Genomic DNA, 19,428 nt, shown 5'->3' with positions numbered 1-19,428 from the left:
TTTCGACTCAGGTCTTTCAGTGCTCTGTCAAACTCTTCATGCAGTATCATATCTCCCATTTCATCTTCATCTACATCCTCTTCCATTTCCATAATATTGTCCTCAAGAACATCGCCCTTGTATAGACCTTCTGTACACTCCTTCCACCTTTCTGCTTTCCCTTCTTTGCTTGGAACTGGGTGTCTATCTGAGCTCTTGATATGTGTGCTTATATTGATTCATTGTGTCTTTCAGAATGGTGAGAGTACCCAGGAATGCCACGAAAACATTTCCAACACTGTAACACTCCCTCCTGCGACCTGGACCCTTCAGATGATTGTTGCAGGGTTTTTCCACTCAGACGTTTCACGCCTTACGTGCAAACAGCCATCTCTCCGATGGAGTATAAAACATAAGTCATCTGAAAATTCTGGCGGTGGCTTATCAGTGGACGTCCAGTTTCGGTTTGTTGTACAAATTCCACCCTTCGTCGCCGGTGAACAGCAGTCAGCATGGGTGCATGAACCAGACGCCTGCTGCGGAGGCGCATATGCATCAACGGTCGTTGAGGAGACACTGCTATTAGACCGCCGGTACATCGTGGCGGTTACTTGCTCAACAGTTGCACGTCTTTTCGTCCGTACACACATCCGCAGCCGTCGTTCAGCCCTGTCATGTATGGTCCGTCAGTCCCTGGTGCAGATGGAGACGATGGTACAAACCTAACCGTGAACTCTAGGCTGTCCAGTAAGATCTTCAAAGCAGCCAACAAGAGTAAAGCAACTGGATCCCCGTGGAGCAAGTAAATAGATAAAAGCCTTGCAGAATATATTAGGCAAGACTAACAAGGGTGACTACCATTATGCTATTGAAACCAAACCCTTCCCAACATCCGTTACATGAGTAAGCCACCATGAGATTAGGAAATGCTCTGCGGAAAATAAAGAAATGCCTGGCTAACAGAAAAGCTTAGAATATTAAGAATAACACCTAATAAACTTAATCAAGAACAACAGAAGTGGCAGAGGACTGTAGCACAGCAAAAACACAAGCACGGTGGTCCACAGATGGCCCGAAAGCGTTGAAAAAAATAATACCAAGACAGTCCATGAAGACGCGTTTTGTAGTCGAAATACACAGAGTAATCGAAATGTAAAGCGGGACAAGTCTGTGGTTGGATACTGAAGTATGTTATCTGTTTGTCTCCGTCTCCGTACAGTCGTAGTAGAAATGGGACCCTGCCGCTTCACATTCAGATCTGATTGACATCAGATCGTCGATCGCTCCATATGGTTAAGTACAGACGACGAGACGTGTATCCTGTGCAGCGGTTTATAAGTGTAGAAACATTGTGTCTGCTGCAATTTTGAAGATGCACCCTAGACCTATGAACTGGAAGACCAAATTTTTGAATTTCCTCCGTGTGTATTATCCCCCACACGTCGTGAATCGCTTACGATCCCACTTTCATAGTCGACCAACTCGCGATGGAATGATAACTACACACCTATATTCGTAGCATACTGTTACAATAGCGCCGTACGCTGCATCTAGCTGAAACAATCCGGTGTCATCCGGATTGCGTTGGTCAAATGGGACAACCTTCCCCATGACTTTCGGCCACTCAAGTTGCCTATTATGAGGAACGCACATTTTGCATGTTTCGTCGACATGTACAAATAATGCACGATCGCGTGGTACGTGTTATAATTGTGCTGGAGGTTCGCATATATCGGGAAGCAGGTTGCAGTTTGCTGACTGTCCGCTCTCTCCGCCTTCCAGAACCGTTAAGCCGAGCGCTGCCCCTCCCTGTGGCAGAGGTCGCCTTTCTCCGTCTCAGCGATCACAGCACCTACGCGGGTGACTCCTCTGTAGCCACGGGCATTGCATACATATTACTGTGATATTACCGAATCAACGAAGTTCTTTGCCGCCGGATACTAAGCGAGAAAGTAACGGGAGAAAAGGTCTGATGGCAGTTAATATAGTATGTTCAAATATGTGTGAAATCTTATGGGACTTAACTGCTAAAGTCATCAGTCCCTAAGCTTACACACTACTTAACTTAAATTATCCTAAGGACAAACACACACACCCATGCCCGAGGGAGGACTCGAACCTCCGCCGGGACCAGCCGCACAGTTCATGACTGCAGCGCCTTTTAGACCGCTCGGCTAATACCGCGCGGCAATATAATATGAAAGGACAACACGTATGCTATATTACTGAAGAGTCTAACTGGAGGACTAAAGGATGGTGGAAGTGGGCGGGTTATAGTTTAATGTCTCATCGCCAGCGCCGTCATTAGACAAGTAGAGGACGGTGGATGACGTGATGAAAGGATGCTTCGGAGAGAAACAAATTCAGCTGTCTGTGTACTCGGGGTAGATTACAAATAAAAAACAAAGTATTATGACAATACGTTTGTATCCAGAGAAGTAATGCGGAAGAATGTTGGGCCAAGATTACAGCATAACAGCGTACTTAAGTATTTAAAAAAATGCACAGTCATCCTGCTAGGTAATTACCTACCTTGACCAGGCTCCAGATGTGCTGTTTAGTCTTTATACTTTTTTACGCGTGATATAATGCGCTGCAAAAGTTCTGCATAACATTGTTATCCCTGTACCGTATCATTAAACGTTAGGCACTATGTGTTCCTGTTACAGTTGTTGACATGATTTAAGGTCCTAAATAGTTCCTCTAAATAAATATTGCGGTAATTACCGATTTTCCCAGACACAGTATGTTATTTAGATTGGTCGGTTAATGTATGTTCTGGCACTACGAACTCCGTCGTAACTTTTAGCAATTACGTCGAATGCGATAAGCTACAAACACCAGGAGACGATAAACCGATTCTGGACATTGCGATGATTTATAGTTTCAACTCTTGAAGGTTTTTTTCTTTTTTTTTACCTATGACAGGATCCGAATTTGTTGAAAGCTAGTGAGTCTTCTTCGTGGATTTGGGCGTCATAAATGGCGGTCCGCATCGGTCTCAGCATCTAACGAAATGGCGATTTAGTAAGCCTAGTACATTTTTGAACGAGTAAGTGCGTACGTTTTTTCCTTTGTTTCTGAGCTCCTAATTTTGAATCACTAAAAACCGCCAGTTCTGTCGGCGCCGACAGTAGTTGCCATTGTTGCATCCCGTATTCTTTTCGTGGATACGACAGTGACTGTACCGTCATGTTACCGTGTAATGTGTTTCGAATTTCAGTTCAAAACGTGAAATATTCCTACAGCTATTGGATGCAGAGTGAATACTGAAAGAATGACTCCACAATTTTACTCATTATGATTCTTAAAATATTAAGGAGAAAAACATCTGCCATTAGTAAAAAATAGTGGTTTATTATAATGTATTTAGTGTGTTAGAAAAGAATGAACATTTGCGATAAATAAAAACCACGACTTTATTTATGCGTCGCCTGTGAGCTCTACCTGCCTTATGACAACTTGAGAGTATCCGATGCGTCATATAATTTTATGGACAGGCAGGTTACAGTATATTTCGATTCCATTTATCATTTAAAAACATATTGAAGCATAATTACAGTGAATCTAAATATAGGATCGTATTAAAAAACTACAATAAAAGGGTTTATTTACATGATACATACGTTTTGTAACCATCTTACATGTATGTCCCAGATTTAGTTACTGTACAAGTATTTGTAATGCATGTAATTTTTTTTATCAGATATACCTTTAATCCATTTCCCAAGAGCGTAATTTCTTTTCTTTCCTTTATTGAATTAGGCAGATAATTAGAAAAAGCCTCTGCACTTCCCATTATGTACCAGTTATCAGTCCCATATTGTGATGTTTTATATACTATTTTTTCCCATTTTGTGTTACTTGGTCATTTATCTTCTTATTAAAAATTAAATAAGATCTCCCCCCCCCCCGCCTCCCACTCTAATTCCCTTCTTCCAAGCATTGTTAAAGCAGTCATCACTAGAAAGATTGTTTTCATGACATCCAGTATGCGTAATGTACCAAAACACTTCCAAGGAAAAAAATATGAAATTTTGAGAGCATTCAAGCATAATAATTTTGGACCATTCTCTCATGCCAGTTACACGACTGATATAGCTTCCAACAGATTCCAGGCAATTTGTGTCTCTTTATTCATTCACTTTATCATTAATTATTTGCGAGAAATACATTTTACTGTATGAAATTCTAACATACTGTTTTGAGAAAAAAGGGCTGTTATGGAATGTTACTGAACTTACAGTTCTCTCTTTTTTTTATTTGTTGGAAACAGCAGATCCTTTCCATCTAGTTTTGCCAGGCATGTCTTCTTGCACAGCACTTCCAATGAAATCTTTTTCAGTAGCTGTAGGATTTTCATCTGCACTAAAGTATCATCAACTGACATATCAGAATTGACTGATATTCAGTGTTACATAATTTGATCACTGACTGTTATGTTCTGTGCAGTGACACAGTATTTGTGACTAAATCATAGCTTTTAGAGAAGCTTATTTCTGTACACGAAGAGTGCCAGCTAAAATGAAATGGTCATAGCTCCCATGAAATGGTCATAGCTCCCATAATGTTTTAGTATTGTGTGGAATATTTTGTATATAATAGACTGATTAAAAGACATTACAGCTGCAGTTTTGTCACATTGTTGTTGTATGTATCAGTCATTATGACTTATCAAAAAACATGTCTTGGAAATCACTGAACATCATTTTTGTCTGAGTTTGCAACACTGTTAGATGGAGTGGAATTTATTAAAAGATGATGATTGTTTGCAAACTGTTGGGGCTGTGATAACTTTTTTCATTAACATTTAATTACTTAATGTTTATTTACTGAAATCATCTGTTATTAATGTATGCTGATAGTGCCTTATATTCTGTGGTGTTATTAACAGGGAACCTGGGACTCTCGCATAGTGCTCGAGGGCCCTGTACAAGATGCAGCGCCCTTTGGAGAGCCAGCCACACTACGACTGGTGGATGGACCCACAACTGCTGTAGGGAGGGTGCAGGCCAAGCATGGCAACAAATGGAGATCTGTCTGCACAAATTCACGCAAGTAAGTGCCATAAGAAAGTCATTATATGTATGTGTAGTGACAACCCCTTGTACATTGACACACTGGCCGAGATTTTCAATGCACATTTGTGTGAACAAGGAAGGGAGGAAGAAAGTGAGGAATTATTGGTGGGGGCAGGGGGCTAAGTGTACAGAAGAACAATGGAGAGAAATAGAACCAGCGTCTCTGACATACTTTTTTCTTAACTAAAATAAAAAGAGTTGAGGGTAGGAATAGTTATCAGTATTAAATTAATATTGAACAGAGTTTTTTTTTTTTTTTTTTTTTTTTTTTTTTTTTTTTTTTTTGGATAACACCACAGTGCTTTAGTAATCATGGTACACTTGAAGGTGGTGCATCTTAACTTCCTCAGAGTTTTGGACTGAAATAGGGAGTCTGTTAAATGGGAACCTGTTGTTCAACATGGACATTGATCCATGGTGAAATTCGGTATTTTTCAGATTTACAGTCATTATCTCATTATCTAAGGTGAAAGAAGCAATAAGTGGCAGAACAATATCATAGGGCCAATTCTTATAGAATGACACTTATACATTGAGCTACTGAGGCACAGTATGAGCATAAAGCATTTCGCTATTTCAGCATGTAAATGGATTCCTCAAAATGGTGAATGACAGACTGCACAACAATGTATAGACATTTTGTTATTTGATCTGTTTCATATTTTTATTGATTTTGGCTCTTATGGTTCTTTCATGTTGAATCATTTTAGATAATTTATCAGATAATGAACCATTGTTCTGTGTGGCCACAGATAACAAATTCATACATATTTAAAATAAGTCTAAAACCCGTGAACATAAGTAGACCTATAAGGATTTTCATAACCTTGCTGAACAAATTCATACATATTTAAAATAAGTCTAAAACCCGTGAACATAAGTAGACCTATAAGGATTTTCATAACCTTGCTGAAGTAACTTTTCAGATACATCATCACTGGTACTTTGCTGCCGCACTCCGAAGTACTTAAGACAATTTACCAAATCAACAAGTAGAACTGTGTTCTCTGTCTTTGTAGTACTTCTTAAACTAAACGTGCTCCGTGAACATGTTTCTAATGGTGAACACCTTAGGTTCGTTTTGCCATCAATGGTTGGATCTGAGTTTGGCAAACCTAGAATTTCTTTACTTGAGGCTAGTCAGCTCAACCAGTATTCTATTATAATGTAGAAGTTTTGTTGAGAGATGTTATTGTGGTCTTCAGTCTAAATACTGGTTTGATGTAAGTCTCCTCACTAGTCTATCCTGTGCAAGCCTCTTCATATCTGCAACCTACATTCACTTGAACCTGCATACTGTAAAACAGTGGTCTTCCAAACTTCCCTCCATCACCAAACTGTCTACTCGCTCACACCTCAGGACATATCTTAACAACTGATCTCTTCTTTTAGCCAAGTTGTTCCATAAATTCCTTTTCTCACCAATTTGATTCAGCACTTCTTCGTTAGTTATATGATCTATCATCTACCGATTTAATATTGAGCAGTATTCTTTAGTATTCTGTTCACTTCTTGTCTGTACTGCTTGACGCTCTTGTTTCGCATCCAGACCACAAGACTACACTCCATATAAATGCATACAGAAAAGACTTCCTAACACCAAAAATTCTAGAAATGGTATTAGACATTAACAAATTTCTCTCACACATATTTTTCTTGCTATTACTAGTGTGCATTTTATATTGTGCCTACTTTGGCCACCACCAGTTCCTTGTACAACCAAATAGCAAATATTGTCTTCCAGTGTCTCATTTCGTAATCTGATTCCCTCGGCATCACGTGATTCATTTTGACTACATTCTGCATTCTGTTACCGGGTTATTTGGTAACCGTGATAGCGTTACGGAGATGTTTAATAAACTCAAGTGGCAGACTCTGCAAGAGGGGCACTCTTCATCGTGGTGTAACTTGCTCGCCAGGTTTCGAGAGGGTGCGTTTCTGGATAAGGTATCGAATATATTGCTTCCCCCTACTTATACCTCCCGAGGAGATCACGAATGTAAAATTAGAGAGATTAGAGCGCGCACGGAGGCTTTCAGACAGTCGTTCTTCCCGCAAACCATACGCGACTGGAACAGGAAAGGGAGGTAATGACAATGGCACGTAAAGTGCCCTCCGCCACACACCGTTGGGTGGCTTGCGGAGTATCAATGTAGATGTAGATGTAGATCCTTATTTTACTTTTGTTAATGTTCATCTTATAACACGTTTTCAAAACAGTTCCATTGAAAAATCGTAAAATTTTTATTCCTTTTCCTTGAATTTTAATTTCCTTTCTATATTTCTCTTTGTTTTTATTTGCTGCTTGATCAGTGTATGATATGAATGAAATGGGGGATAGGTACAACCTGGGGAATAGGTACAACCTAGTTCTCAATTACTACTTCCCTTTCATGTCCTGTGACTGCAGTCTGGCTTCTGTACAAGTTGTAGACCATGTCACACTTCCTCTATTTCAATCCTGCTATCATTAGAATTTCAAAGACTGTGTTACAGTCACCAAATCTTTTTATAAATGTAAGAATGTTATAAACATAGGTTTGATTTCTTTTTGTATATTTCTAAGATTAGTTGTAGGATCACTATTTCCACACATGTTCTTTTATTACTCCAAAATTCAAACTGATCTTCACATAAATGAGCTTCTATCAGTATTTTCATACTGCTGTAAATGATTTGCCTTAGTATTTTGCAGTCATGCCTTATTAAGCTGATGATTTGGTAATATTTACACTTGTCAGCACCTTTCTTCTTTGGAACTGGAATTATTACGTTCATGTTGGCAGTGTATGGGTATTTTGCCTATCTGATATATTTTGCATACCAGGTGGAATAGCTTTGTCATTGTTGTCTTTCATGATATCTCAGTAATTTGGAATGAATTTCATGTACTCCAGAGGCCTTGTTTTGGTTTAAATCTTTCGGTACTGTGTTAAATTCTTCTCATAGTTTCATATCTCCCATATGGCCCAGAAAGTGGCAAACCTTCACTTCTCTTTATTATTAAAAACCACCTATAAATGCATTTGTCAAGTTCACTGTCTTTTCCTAGTTTAGTCCGTTTTCTGTCTGTCCTCACATCACTTTCAACTGTGTTTCCAAAATTTCTAAGTCTGTTCTCTTCTTTCACCCACACCATGATTGTTCCTTCAGGTGTACCACACTCATGTGATTAATTGCTTTAGTTTCACCATTCTTCACATGATCAATAATTTTAGTTTATCACTGACAGAATAAGCTTACTGTTTCTGTGACATAGTAACAAGTACACGGAAATCTAGAAAAAGAATGAGTAGTGTATCAGCCACGTGATGGTTGTGCTCATTTCAACTGTTGTGAAGCACTGTTGCATGGACCCTTTATTGATTGTGTCACAATGATAACCATGAGATATGCATCGAAGCTTCCACCATCCTGATATGATGATAAGACAACCAAGTGTTGAATTTAATTAAATCCATCTATTTTGGTTACTGTTTAGGAATCTTGGAGGTTGCAGCAGTACATTACACTGTAGAAAGGCAGAATGTAATAAGTTCTTTTTCAAGTTTATAAAATATACTGACAGTGCAAAAATCATTCATAAATGATATTTTATTTTGGGGATGTACTTTATACCACATTATATCCAAATCTGCGGTATATCGGATCACAGTATATAGGTCTTCTACCGTACATCAAATAATGATGAGATTCAAAGTATCCAAGATATGAGAGTTGCTTTAATTTTGACAATTAAGACCACCTCCATGGCTGAAAGGTTAGTATGATTGATTATTGTTATGGAAGTCCCCGTGTTTGATCTCCAGTGGTCTCACTCTCAATTTCAGAATGACACAACATATTCAGTTCTGCACATCTAGAGGTACAACAACAATGACAAATGTAACACATGGTGAGGAAACAATAACTAGCGTGGAAACATCAAAAGTTTTTAGGTGTCCACTGTTGTTGTAGTTGTTGTGGTCTTCAGTCCTGAGACTGGTTTGATGCAGCTCTCCATGCTACTCTATCCTGTGCAAGCTTCTTCATCTCCCAGTACCTACTGCAGCCTACATCCTTCTGAATCTGCTTAGTGTATTCATTTCTTGGTCTCCCTCTACGATTTTTACCCTCCACGCTGCCCTCCAATACTAAATTGGTGATCCCTCGATGTCTCAGAACATGTCCTACCAACCGATCCCTTCTTCTAGTCAAGTTGTGCTACACGTCCACGTTTCACTTCCATACATGGCTACACTCCATACAAATACTTTCAGAAATGACTTCCTGACATTGAAATCTATACTCAATGTTAACAAATTTTTCGTCTTCAATAACGCTTTCCTTGCGATTGCCAGTCTACATTTTATATCCTCTCTACTTCGACCATCATCAGTTATTTTGCTCACCAAATAGTAAAACTCCTTTACTACTTTAAGTGTCTCATTTTCTAGTCTAATTCCCTCAGCATCACCCGACTTAATTCGACTACATTCCATTATCCTTGTTTTGCTTTTGTTGATGTTCATCTTATACCCTCCTTTCAAGACACTGCCCATTTCGTTCAACTGCTCTTCCAAGTCCTTTGCTGTCTCTGACAGAATTACAATGTCATCAGCGAACCTCAAAGTTTTTATTTCTTCTCCATGGATTTTAATATGTACTCCAAACTTTTCTCTTGTTTCCTTTATTGCTTGCTCAATATACAGATTGAATAACATCAGGGATAGGCTACAACCCTGTCTCACTCCCTTCCCAACCATTGCTTCCCTTTCATGCCCCTCGACTCTTATAACTGTCATCTGCTTTCTGTACAAATTGTAAATAGCCTTTCGCTCCCTGTATTTTACCCCTGCCACCTTCAGAATTTGAAAGAGAGTATTCCAATCAACATTATCAATAGCTTTCTTCAAGTCCACAAATGCTAGAAACATAGGTTTGCCTTTCCTTAATCTTTCTTCTACGATAAGTTGTAGGGTCAGTATTGCATCACGTGTTCCAACAGTTCTTCTCCAAGGTCGGCTTCTATCAGTTTTTCCATTCGTCTGTAAAGAATTCGTGTTAGTATTTTGCAGCTGTGGCTTATTAAACTGATTGTTCGGTAATTTTCACATCTGTCAACACCTGCTTTCTTTGGGATTGGAATTATTATATTCTTCTTGAAGTCTGATGGTATTTCACCTGTCTCATACATCTTGCTCACCAGATGGTAGAGTTTTGTCAGGGCTGGCCCTCCCGAGGCTGTCAGTAGTTCTAATGGAATGTTGTCTACTCCAGGGGCCTTGTTTCGACTCAGGTCTTTCAGTGCTCTGTCAAACTCTTTGCGCAGTATCATATCTCCCATTTCATCTTCATCTACATCCTCTTCCATTTCCATAATATTGTCCTCAAGTACATCGCCCTTGTATAGACCCTCTATATACCCCTTCCACCTTTCTGCTTTCCCTTCTTTGCTTAGAACTGGGTTTCCATCTGAGCTCTTGATGTTCATACAAGTGGTTCTCTTTTTTCCAAAGGTCTCTTTAATTTTCATGTAGGCAGTATCTATCTTACCCCTAGTGAGATAAGCCTCTACATCCTTGTCCTCTAGCCATCCCTGCTTAGCCATTTTGCACTTCCTGTCGATATCATTTTTGAGACGTTTGTATTCCATATTGATGAGAATTTAAAATGCAAAATTTTTAGGTCTCCATATTGATGAGAATTGAAAATGGAAAAAACTCATTTGGGAACTCCTTAAATAAAAAAAGGAAAGAACTTAGTCCAGCCACATTTTCACTTCAAATCATTGCAAATCTTGGGCAAGACAAATCAATATGTTGGCATATTTTCTGTATTTTAATGTTATATAGAGTAATGTTTTGGGGTAACTCCTCTCTAAGAAAGAAATGTTCGTTGTTAAAAACATGATGTAGGAATAATATGTTGGCTCGTCACAGTCATCTTGTAGACATCTGTTTAAGAAGTTTGTCATTATACCTACTGCCTCACATTATATATTTTATTCCCTTATGAAGTCTTGTGAATAATCCATTGTAATTCAAAATGAACAATGATGCACACAATGACAATACCACAAGAAAAAGGCATTCTTACTCCACCTTATGTATGTATAGAGCACAAAAATGGGTGCCCAATGTTGCTACCAAAATTTTTTATCACTTACCCAGTGATATAAAATGACCAACAGATAGCAAAGTTAAATTTGAAAACCAACTGAAAATGTTTCTCCGTAACTACTCCTTCTGTACTGTTGAAGAATTTTTATTTTTGTAATGTGTTAAAGGTAGTGAGCAGCAAACTAGTAACTTGGACTGATATTTAAAAGAAATTAGTTCATCAGCATGTAGCCATATTTGCATATGAACGTGTGATGTGAATGGAACTGCAGATGATTGATTCCTGCTAGTAAAAACAGGGAGCAATGATGCAGTTCTTCAAAAGACACACCATACAGACCAAAGCAATTGCTTATTGATTTCTCCCAATCAGTGTAGATTTTCAGCTGACCTGTACTGCATGTTGTGAAGGTTCATTTTTCCATAGTTTGTAAATGATATTTCATCTGCAAACAAAATCCTATGTAGTAATACCACATAACTTTGCAGGTTTTGTAGACAACATTCAAAGACTTTAATTTATTTATTTAAATAAATGAATTATTTATTCTAATTAAAAGTCTTTGAATGTCGTCTACAGAATGTGCAAAGTTATGCTACATTTCTAAGCAAGATTCTGTCACAGACGAAATATCATTTTCAAAGCACTGACAAATCAGTCTTTACAATATAAAGAAAAGGATAGACTGATACTCACCATAAAGATGACACAATGAGCTGCAGACATGCACAATAAAAAAGACTGTCACACATTTAGCTTTCAGCCAAAGCCTTCTTCAGAAAAGGAAACACACACACACACACACACACACACACACACACACACACAAACATATACATTCATTCACACAAGCAAGCACTCCTCATGACCACATGACTACTGTTTCTGGCAGCTCAGACCAGTCCGAGCGCTGGAGACTGCATTTGTGTGTGCATTAGGTGTGTTTACTTGTGTGAGTGAATGTGTGTGCGTTTCCTTTTCTGAAGAAGACTCATTGAAAGCTAAATGTGTAGCAATATTTTCATTGTGCCTGTCTGCAACTCAGCATGTCATCTTTAAGATGAGTAGCAATCTATCCTTTTCCTTATATTGTTGATATCCCAACCTGGAGTTTTCATTTTTTGACAAGTCAATCTTTGCTGGCTGAGAGAAGACAATAAACAACAATCTTGACCCATAAGCAAGTGGTGCAGGCTTTTCAAACATCACATCATTGCTCCATGTTTAATTGATGGGACTCAAGTATCAGTAACTGATTTTGAAAGTAGTTGCCATGAAGCTGTTGATTGAGTGAAATGCATTGGACTGTAGTATCTGTAGAACACTTCTTTGGCTGATTTCACTCACACATTCAAGCTGCCATGTCATAATGCATAGATTGTGTGTAATGATGCTAAAATGTTCCATTGATAAATAATGCAGTCTCTGGCAATTTCTAATGGTTTGGCGACAAGAGAAGTGGTGCAAAACAGGATTGCGCACTTTCCTTTTCTCTTATTACTTACTTGAAACGTTTAGCCGATCCTCTTCTCTGGATACACGCCTGCATCGATCTCCACAACTTCTTCTCCGAAGAAATAATGCTGGTTAGAGGGATTTAAAAAAACTCTCTCTCTCTCTCTCTCTCTCTCTCTCTCTCTCTCTCTCTCTCGGCTCTTGAAATAACTAGGTACCCTCTTAATACTTTCGTTTCAGTTCTGGTATATTTCTGTTTCCACAAGTCGTACATAAGTATACAAATTCTTCCACGTCAATTGCGTCTTTAACCATCAGATACAATTAAGTGTATTTACAATTTGTAACTGTCATACAATTAAGTATATTTACAATGTGGTGAGTTTAATAATCCCCAGAAATTCAAAGACAATTCTTGCTTTTAGTAAGTCTAACACCTAAATTAAGAGTCCTAGTCAAATTGTATTTAATTTGTTCATAACAATTACAATCATTACACCGTCAAAGAATAATGCATGCTTGCTCCTTGTATGTCACATACAGCTTCTATGGCATGAGCGGCAAACACTTGTCTGTTCCGATCAACCACCACGGTTGCAGTATTCTCCTGATACATGTCCATCCTGCACACATAAAAACCGGTTGTGTGGTAGACGCATCTCCACTCTCCCATACTCATACTTAAAATATTGAGTGTTCGAGATGGTGGAAGACTGAGTGCCTCTACCCTGAAATTCTCGAGGCACTACAATTTGGACTGGTCTGAGATGCGGGAAACAGTAGTTATATGGTCATGAGGTGTGCTTGCTTGTGTGAATGAATGTGTGTGTTTCTTTTTCTGAAGATTGCTTTGGCTGAAAGCTAAATGTGTAACAGTCTTTTTCATTGTGCCTGTCTGCAACTGTTGCTGTTCTTTTTTGCTAGCGTATTTTGTTCTTCACACTTCTAGTTTCATCATTTTTTTTAATAATATTTGCAAAGACTGAAGGCTTGGCCCAACAGTGTTACTTTCAGCATAGAACTGTGTTGCTGCTCTAATAATTTCGTAACATCCATCATAAACAAAAAAAAACATTTCGAGTTTGTCAACTCTTATACACGGTGTGAAAATGTGGATAGTTTCACGTGCAGGTCACAGAATACAGACTGAAGCATATCAGGCACACAAGTGAACACACAAACTGAATCTGAGTTATGTGTTCACCTGCATTTCCCTCTTCTCTGCTTGGCGGGTTGTGGTGCTGTCATCTTGTTACTGTTTGATCAAGTTCCACTCACATTATGCCACTGAAGTCCAGTTTGAAGACTAGTACAACATCAAAAACAGAAAAATAAAAAGAAATTGGCACATTGTCTACTACAGTTTGATATATTTCCTAATTCTTGAAATATTTGGGGTATCTTGTCTTAGCTGCCTCACCAGCATAAGGTCTAATGGCACTGGCACATTAACCTTTATGAAAACCATTTGCAGTAGTGGCCAAAATATCGATCGATATAATTACATGATAACTTGGCTACATACCTGGAAAAGTTTACTGATGATTCTAAAAATTCTACTTGTGTAATGTTTAAATCAGAGGCTTCAGATGACACATGTAGGTGTGCAGTCTCTCACTTTTCATTTGCAACTCATCTTTTGATTTGTGGTATAATTAAAATGACCGTCTGTTTTCTAATTAGCTGGACAGCGGCAGATGTATCAGTTGCATGTCGGCAACTGGGATTTAATGACGGAGGTGCTTGGTGGAGATGGATGGAAGCAGAGCCAAGCTGGCTGCTGGGTCCTAGACCGAGGATGTTACTCGAGCAGCCTATGTGCTCAGGCACTGAAACACAGCTGCAAGACTGTGCGGGCTGGGCACAGCGGCGCATTGGTGCTGGAACGTGTGGTGAGTGCGTACTAGTGTTTGAAATTAATTTAGGACTCACTACCAATATGGCACTTTAGAAATGGTATTAATGCCTTTGAACAGAATGTCCCTGGTAATGAGGAATTATAGAACTTATGCTGGTAAATATCAGTGATATCATATAATTCATTAACCCCAAGAGGAGTAAAAAAAAAAAATAAATAAATAAATAAAAAGTGAAGAACATGGAATAGCCAAATGAAGATGGACTTTTCGAATATAAAAATGATTATGATGACATTTAAACAAACCATGAAAATTTCATTCTGGTTATTTGCTGTTTCTAAGTAATAATTTTTATACTTGTATGCAGCCACATTTATTTCTGTATGTCTGTTTTTGATAAGATAGCCCAAAATTGCATTCCCGACTGGGCTCATAGCCGGTGTTTACTTTTTGCAGGCAGTGTGCTTCTAACTGCACAACCCAGCTACACCTTAGGGACTGATTCAAACCTTCAGCTTTCCACAAACAACTCTCTATTCCTTTAGAACACCAATGGAATCTCTGACATGATGATATGGGACTAGCATCTCCAAGAAAATAAATGCAACATGCATTGTGATTTCTCATTGGACTCTGGGTTGTTACTGATATTTAATCCTTTTACTCTTGTTTGAAACAATCTTTATGCTGATTATATGTGTCAGGTTGATACTCTGCTCTGGCCTGAGACTAGAATATGGATGCCTGACTTTTGCAGGCAGTGTACTATCTGTTGTGCTACCTAGAGCTTTAACTTGTGTCAGGCTTTTCCTTGTTCATTCCTTCCAGCATGGAGACTGTGCCACAGTGTGTCAAGACTAATATATATGGCCAAATGTGTACAATGTGGAAACTGATTTGTCCACAGAAGTGGCTGACCATTGATACTTTTTCTTCTGATTGGAACCAAGTCACTAACTTTTTTTGGCATTATGTGGTGCCTCATGTAGTGTATGGGAGCTGTTAAGAGAGAATGAATCTCTGTATGTTTTAATCCATACTTTTCAAGTGTGTGATATGTTCACATTACTTAATTGTAGACTGCAATAATTATTTTCTCAGCAACACGATTTCCATTGTTCAGTAGAACAACTAGTAAGATAGGTAGAGCCCTAAATCTGCAAGGAATTCAGCATGTCTTCTGGACACCCAGAAAACTAAAGAAACCGTATGATGAGGGAAGCAGTTGAAATTAGACTACATGAAAACAACTTCAATAGAGACACTGGCTATGCACTTAGCAAGCACGGAAGTATGCAGTTGATAGAGAAAGAGCATAGAGAAAGACTTCTCGCAGTTTACCACTGTATGCGAGGGATGGTGCTGCAGATAATGCTGGATAAAAAATTCAGACAAGCCATTTATCACTTTAGGGTTCATGTGTGACTCGGTATGTACACAAATACCGGAAACTAGCTTTGTAAAAATGTTGAAAAAGTCGTATAGGAATGGCTTGCAATCTGTTGCAAATGTCTCAGTAAACTTTTTCATAGTTAAAAATGTAATATTTATTCTCACATTCATTATTGCATTAGCTTATATGGTTATGAAGAGTCCTAGTGGTTCATAAATGTTCCTAAGAGTTCTCAGAAGGCAGCAACAAGAAAAGCATATTAATCGAAGGAAAATATGCACTACGAGATTTTTTAGTATGTAAATCTACAATTTCACTTGACTTAATTCATGGCTTGATAGATTGATAATATCAGTTTGACATTATTTTCAGATTTTCATCCAGACCTAGCAATAAGCTGTTCACCAGTGCTTGACCCAGCTGTAGTAACACAACATTGGGAAGGCCTGCACTTTGAATATGCCCTTGCCTCAAGAGTACTCACCCAGGAGAATACATTATATGTAATGCGATCTTCGTCACAGCTGTCATATGTTGATATCAGGTTTGTATGCATAAATGTATCGTGTCATGAATTTTGTGGGTGATAGGGTTAAACAGGTGAAGCCAAATCTCAGTTTATGCACTTTATTTGCTTTTGAAGATCATTTGTAAATTGAAATGCTTGTAGAGAGAGCCTGATTTTCCACTAAGAATTGTTGTAAAGTGAATTACAATAAGACCGTGATAGTCTGGCACCCAATAATCCAGCAGACCTGGTAGTCTGACACATTTCAGAAAATTTTCCGTATTTTTAGCTCAGTGGTGTTGCCAGTATAGTAGGACATCTTCGAGAACATTGGAACCATTTGGTTTTGTGCTTCATTGGTAGCAAATTTATGTCTCACTGAGTAATTATATTCTCTTCAAGATACGTCAGTTGTATTGTTAGCTTTGAACTAGTATCAACGATTCTTCATTCACTAGATCTAAATATGTAGTACTTATATTTGCATCAGTACTGAGCAGTTTTTATTAAAGACATTGTACTGTATCAATATTCAGCAGTTTTAACATTGCAGACCATGTTTTCATGGGTACGGTTACTTTGATCTATGTGAAAAATACAATATTGCACAGGGTCTGGAGAAACCTGTGGCCTAAACTGGTCAAAGAAGATGAGATCGGAAATAGTGTAAATGATGATGAGTCAACATATGATTGCTGTGTAATTACAAGAGTGATAAATTCTGCATACACTAAGGAACTAAGTGCATTTTCAGCAGAAGAAGTTGATGAAAGGATCGACATTGACACAACTTTAGCTGTCGAAAAAGAACTGACTGATGTGATACTACAAAGTGTTTGTAACCCACAGTTACTGAGAGTGATGAAGGAGAAACACCTACAGTTCACATCTCTTGGGCTGAGGCTTCAGAAGCCTTAAACAATTTTTTGAAATTTATTGAGAGTACCCATCACACAAAATAATTTTTGTCAGAAAAGAATTGAATCTAAGAAACAAGTTAGCATTTCTGGAGGCTTCCTGAGAAAGAAAATTTCAGCTAAACCATCAGTGATGATACCGATCCAACATATTTCACACCCTGATCGTTCCAAGTCAGTGATGCATATTTTGTTGTGGAACTGCTGTACAAAAAATTATTTATGTATATTGAACTTTACTAAAACTTTGATCCTTAAACTGATGTAATACAGCAGTACGGCATTCAGTTTTGTTTTTACAGAAAAGCAATAAATACTTTTGATTTTTTTATACTGTTATCTCTCCTGTTGTGTTTAACAAATAACCGTTACTTGCTTTTGTACATTAAAACTATAGATTTTGCTTATATTCCTTTTTAAAGATGGTTTTCTAAATCGGAAAATAAGGGAGAGACAGCCACTCATGTATAGCAGATCAATGTATGGACCACAGAAACACACAACAGAAAACAGCATTCACACAAGCTTTCAAGTACTAGCTCTTTTTGTAGCATTAGTACACAGATTCACACAATCAATCACAAAGACACACAAACATGCATTCCCATGATCACAGCATATTTGATTGTAACTGACAGGTCCCCAAGCATGCTGGATTGTCAAGGTCCTACTGTGATACTATTAATTATCTAAATTTTTACAGCAGTATTATGTGTGTATGTTGTTAATGTGAAGTCTGTGGAAACTATTTAATCCAAGAATAAATATAATCACAACAAAAAAAGCAGGTTAAATTCAGGTATTTTTGCCGTGACTTTAGCAGGACAACCAGCAAATGCCAATATTGTAGAAGAGATTTTGCTTCAACAATTGTCCTCTCCACTCAACAGAGATTGCATTTGTAACCAACAATGTAGGACAGTCATCACCATTTCTAAGTGAAAGGCATTGATAATGATGGTGATGGTGTGCATGTTTTATTGGGAGTGGAAGGAGGAGGTGAAGTGAACTATTGTTTGGAAGGGGCTTCTTTACCCTTTTACTGCCTCTTGGCACAACTGAGCTGGTGTTTCACTTAAAAGTAGCCCAACTTTTTTTTCTTCTCCCACATTTTTTGTGATTGAAATTATTTCTAAAGTGACACACGGCAAATCATTCATAATTATTTTGCAGTGGCTTGCTACTACTGTATTGGGATGATATCATTCTATGAAACTTTGCATTTCTACTTGTTTGCACAGAATAAAGAAGGAGGAATATCTTCTTTTCTTTCTACTTCATCTGAAAACATTCCTTTCACATTTATCCTCTTGTAACTACTTTAGAATATTTGTTGTCAGCACCTGCAAAGTCTATACTCCATCAACTTCTAGAAACCGTTTCCACCGAATCAGTTTATGATTCTGTAAGTAATTTGTTCATCTTCATCAGTGAAGTAAAGCCACTGATTGTTAATTCTCTGTAAAAGTTTACTCTACAACACCTCTAAAAAGTACATTAGTGTAAAACTTTCTAAATCTTAAAATTAATTGCTGATCCATGGGCTTTGATGAATGGGGAATCACTCTGAACACACATTTCAAAGACTGAAAATATTAACTGTATCTTCCTTCTGTTTCAAAAGCCTGTCTTCACCTAATGAAAAAGCAGCTAGAGACTTTAATATACAGATATTCTATCCACAATTACAGATCAATTAAAATAAATAACATTATTTAGAATATACTTGATTGAGTAAGTCTGAAAATAGTTTTAGGTATACTTGCATAATAAACTACCTGTGGCAGTAAGAGATCAACCATACAATTCCTTTAAGAAGTACCTACAAAACACATTAATCAACAACTGTGTTTGTGAGGTAGAAAAATCGTACTAGCGTAGTATCCTAAACCTAGTGTATTCTTTTTAAAGTAAAACTGAATGTAATGTGTAATTCTTAAGGTAACATCTTCTTATTGTATAAATTCTTCAGTGCAGTTATCAATGCCCATATCATGTCCATGACCATTTGTTGATGAATAATTTGTGACAAAAGAGAAATGCCATTAGGAAAATGTAACTTCACTGTGAAAATATCTTAACTCCTTTATCAGCTTGCCTGCTGGGAAGAGGACCCAGGTAATTATTAATTGTG

General features: G+C 37.8%; 1 protein-coding gene across 1 annotated transcript in view; it reads left to right on the top strand.

Annotated features, from left to right (window-relative positions):
• The first annotated feature begins 4,915 nt into the window (after positions 1–4,915).
• Positions 4,916–19,428, top strand: part of LOC124802675 (protein bark beetle) — a 193,596-nt gene continuing 179,083 nt past the window's right edge. The window contains exons 1-3 of the mRNA XM_047263603.1: positions 4,916–5,037; positions 14,301–14,509; positions 16,242–16,413. Coding sequence (XP_047119559.1) covers positions 14,374–14,509; positions 16,242–16,413 — 308 coding nt within the window. The 5' untranslated portion in view covers positions 4,916–5,037; positions 14,301–14,373. The remainder of the gene's footprint in view (positions 5,038–14,300; positions 14,510–16,241; positions 16,414–19,428) is intronic.

The sequence above is a fragment of the Schistocerca piceifrons genome, chromosome 6 (assembly GCF_021461385.2).
Source record: "Schistocerca piceifrons isolate TAMUIC-IGC-003096 chromosome 6, iqSchPice1.1, whole genome shotgun sequence".
NCBI lineage: Eukaryota > Metazoa > Arthropoda > Insecta > Orthoptera > Acrididae > Schistocerca > Schistocerca piceifrons.
This window is presented reverse-complemented; position numbering and strand designations above follow the sequence as displayed.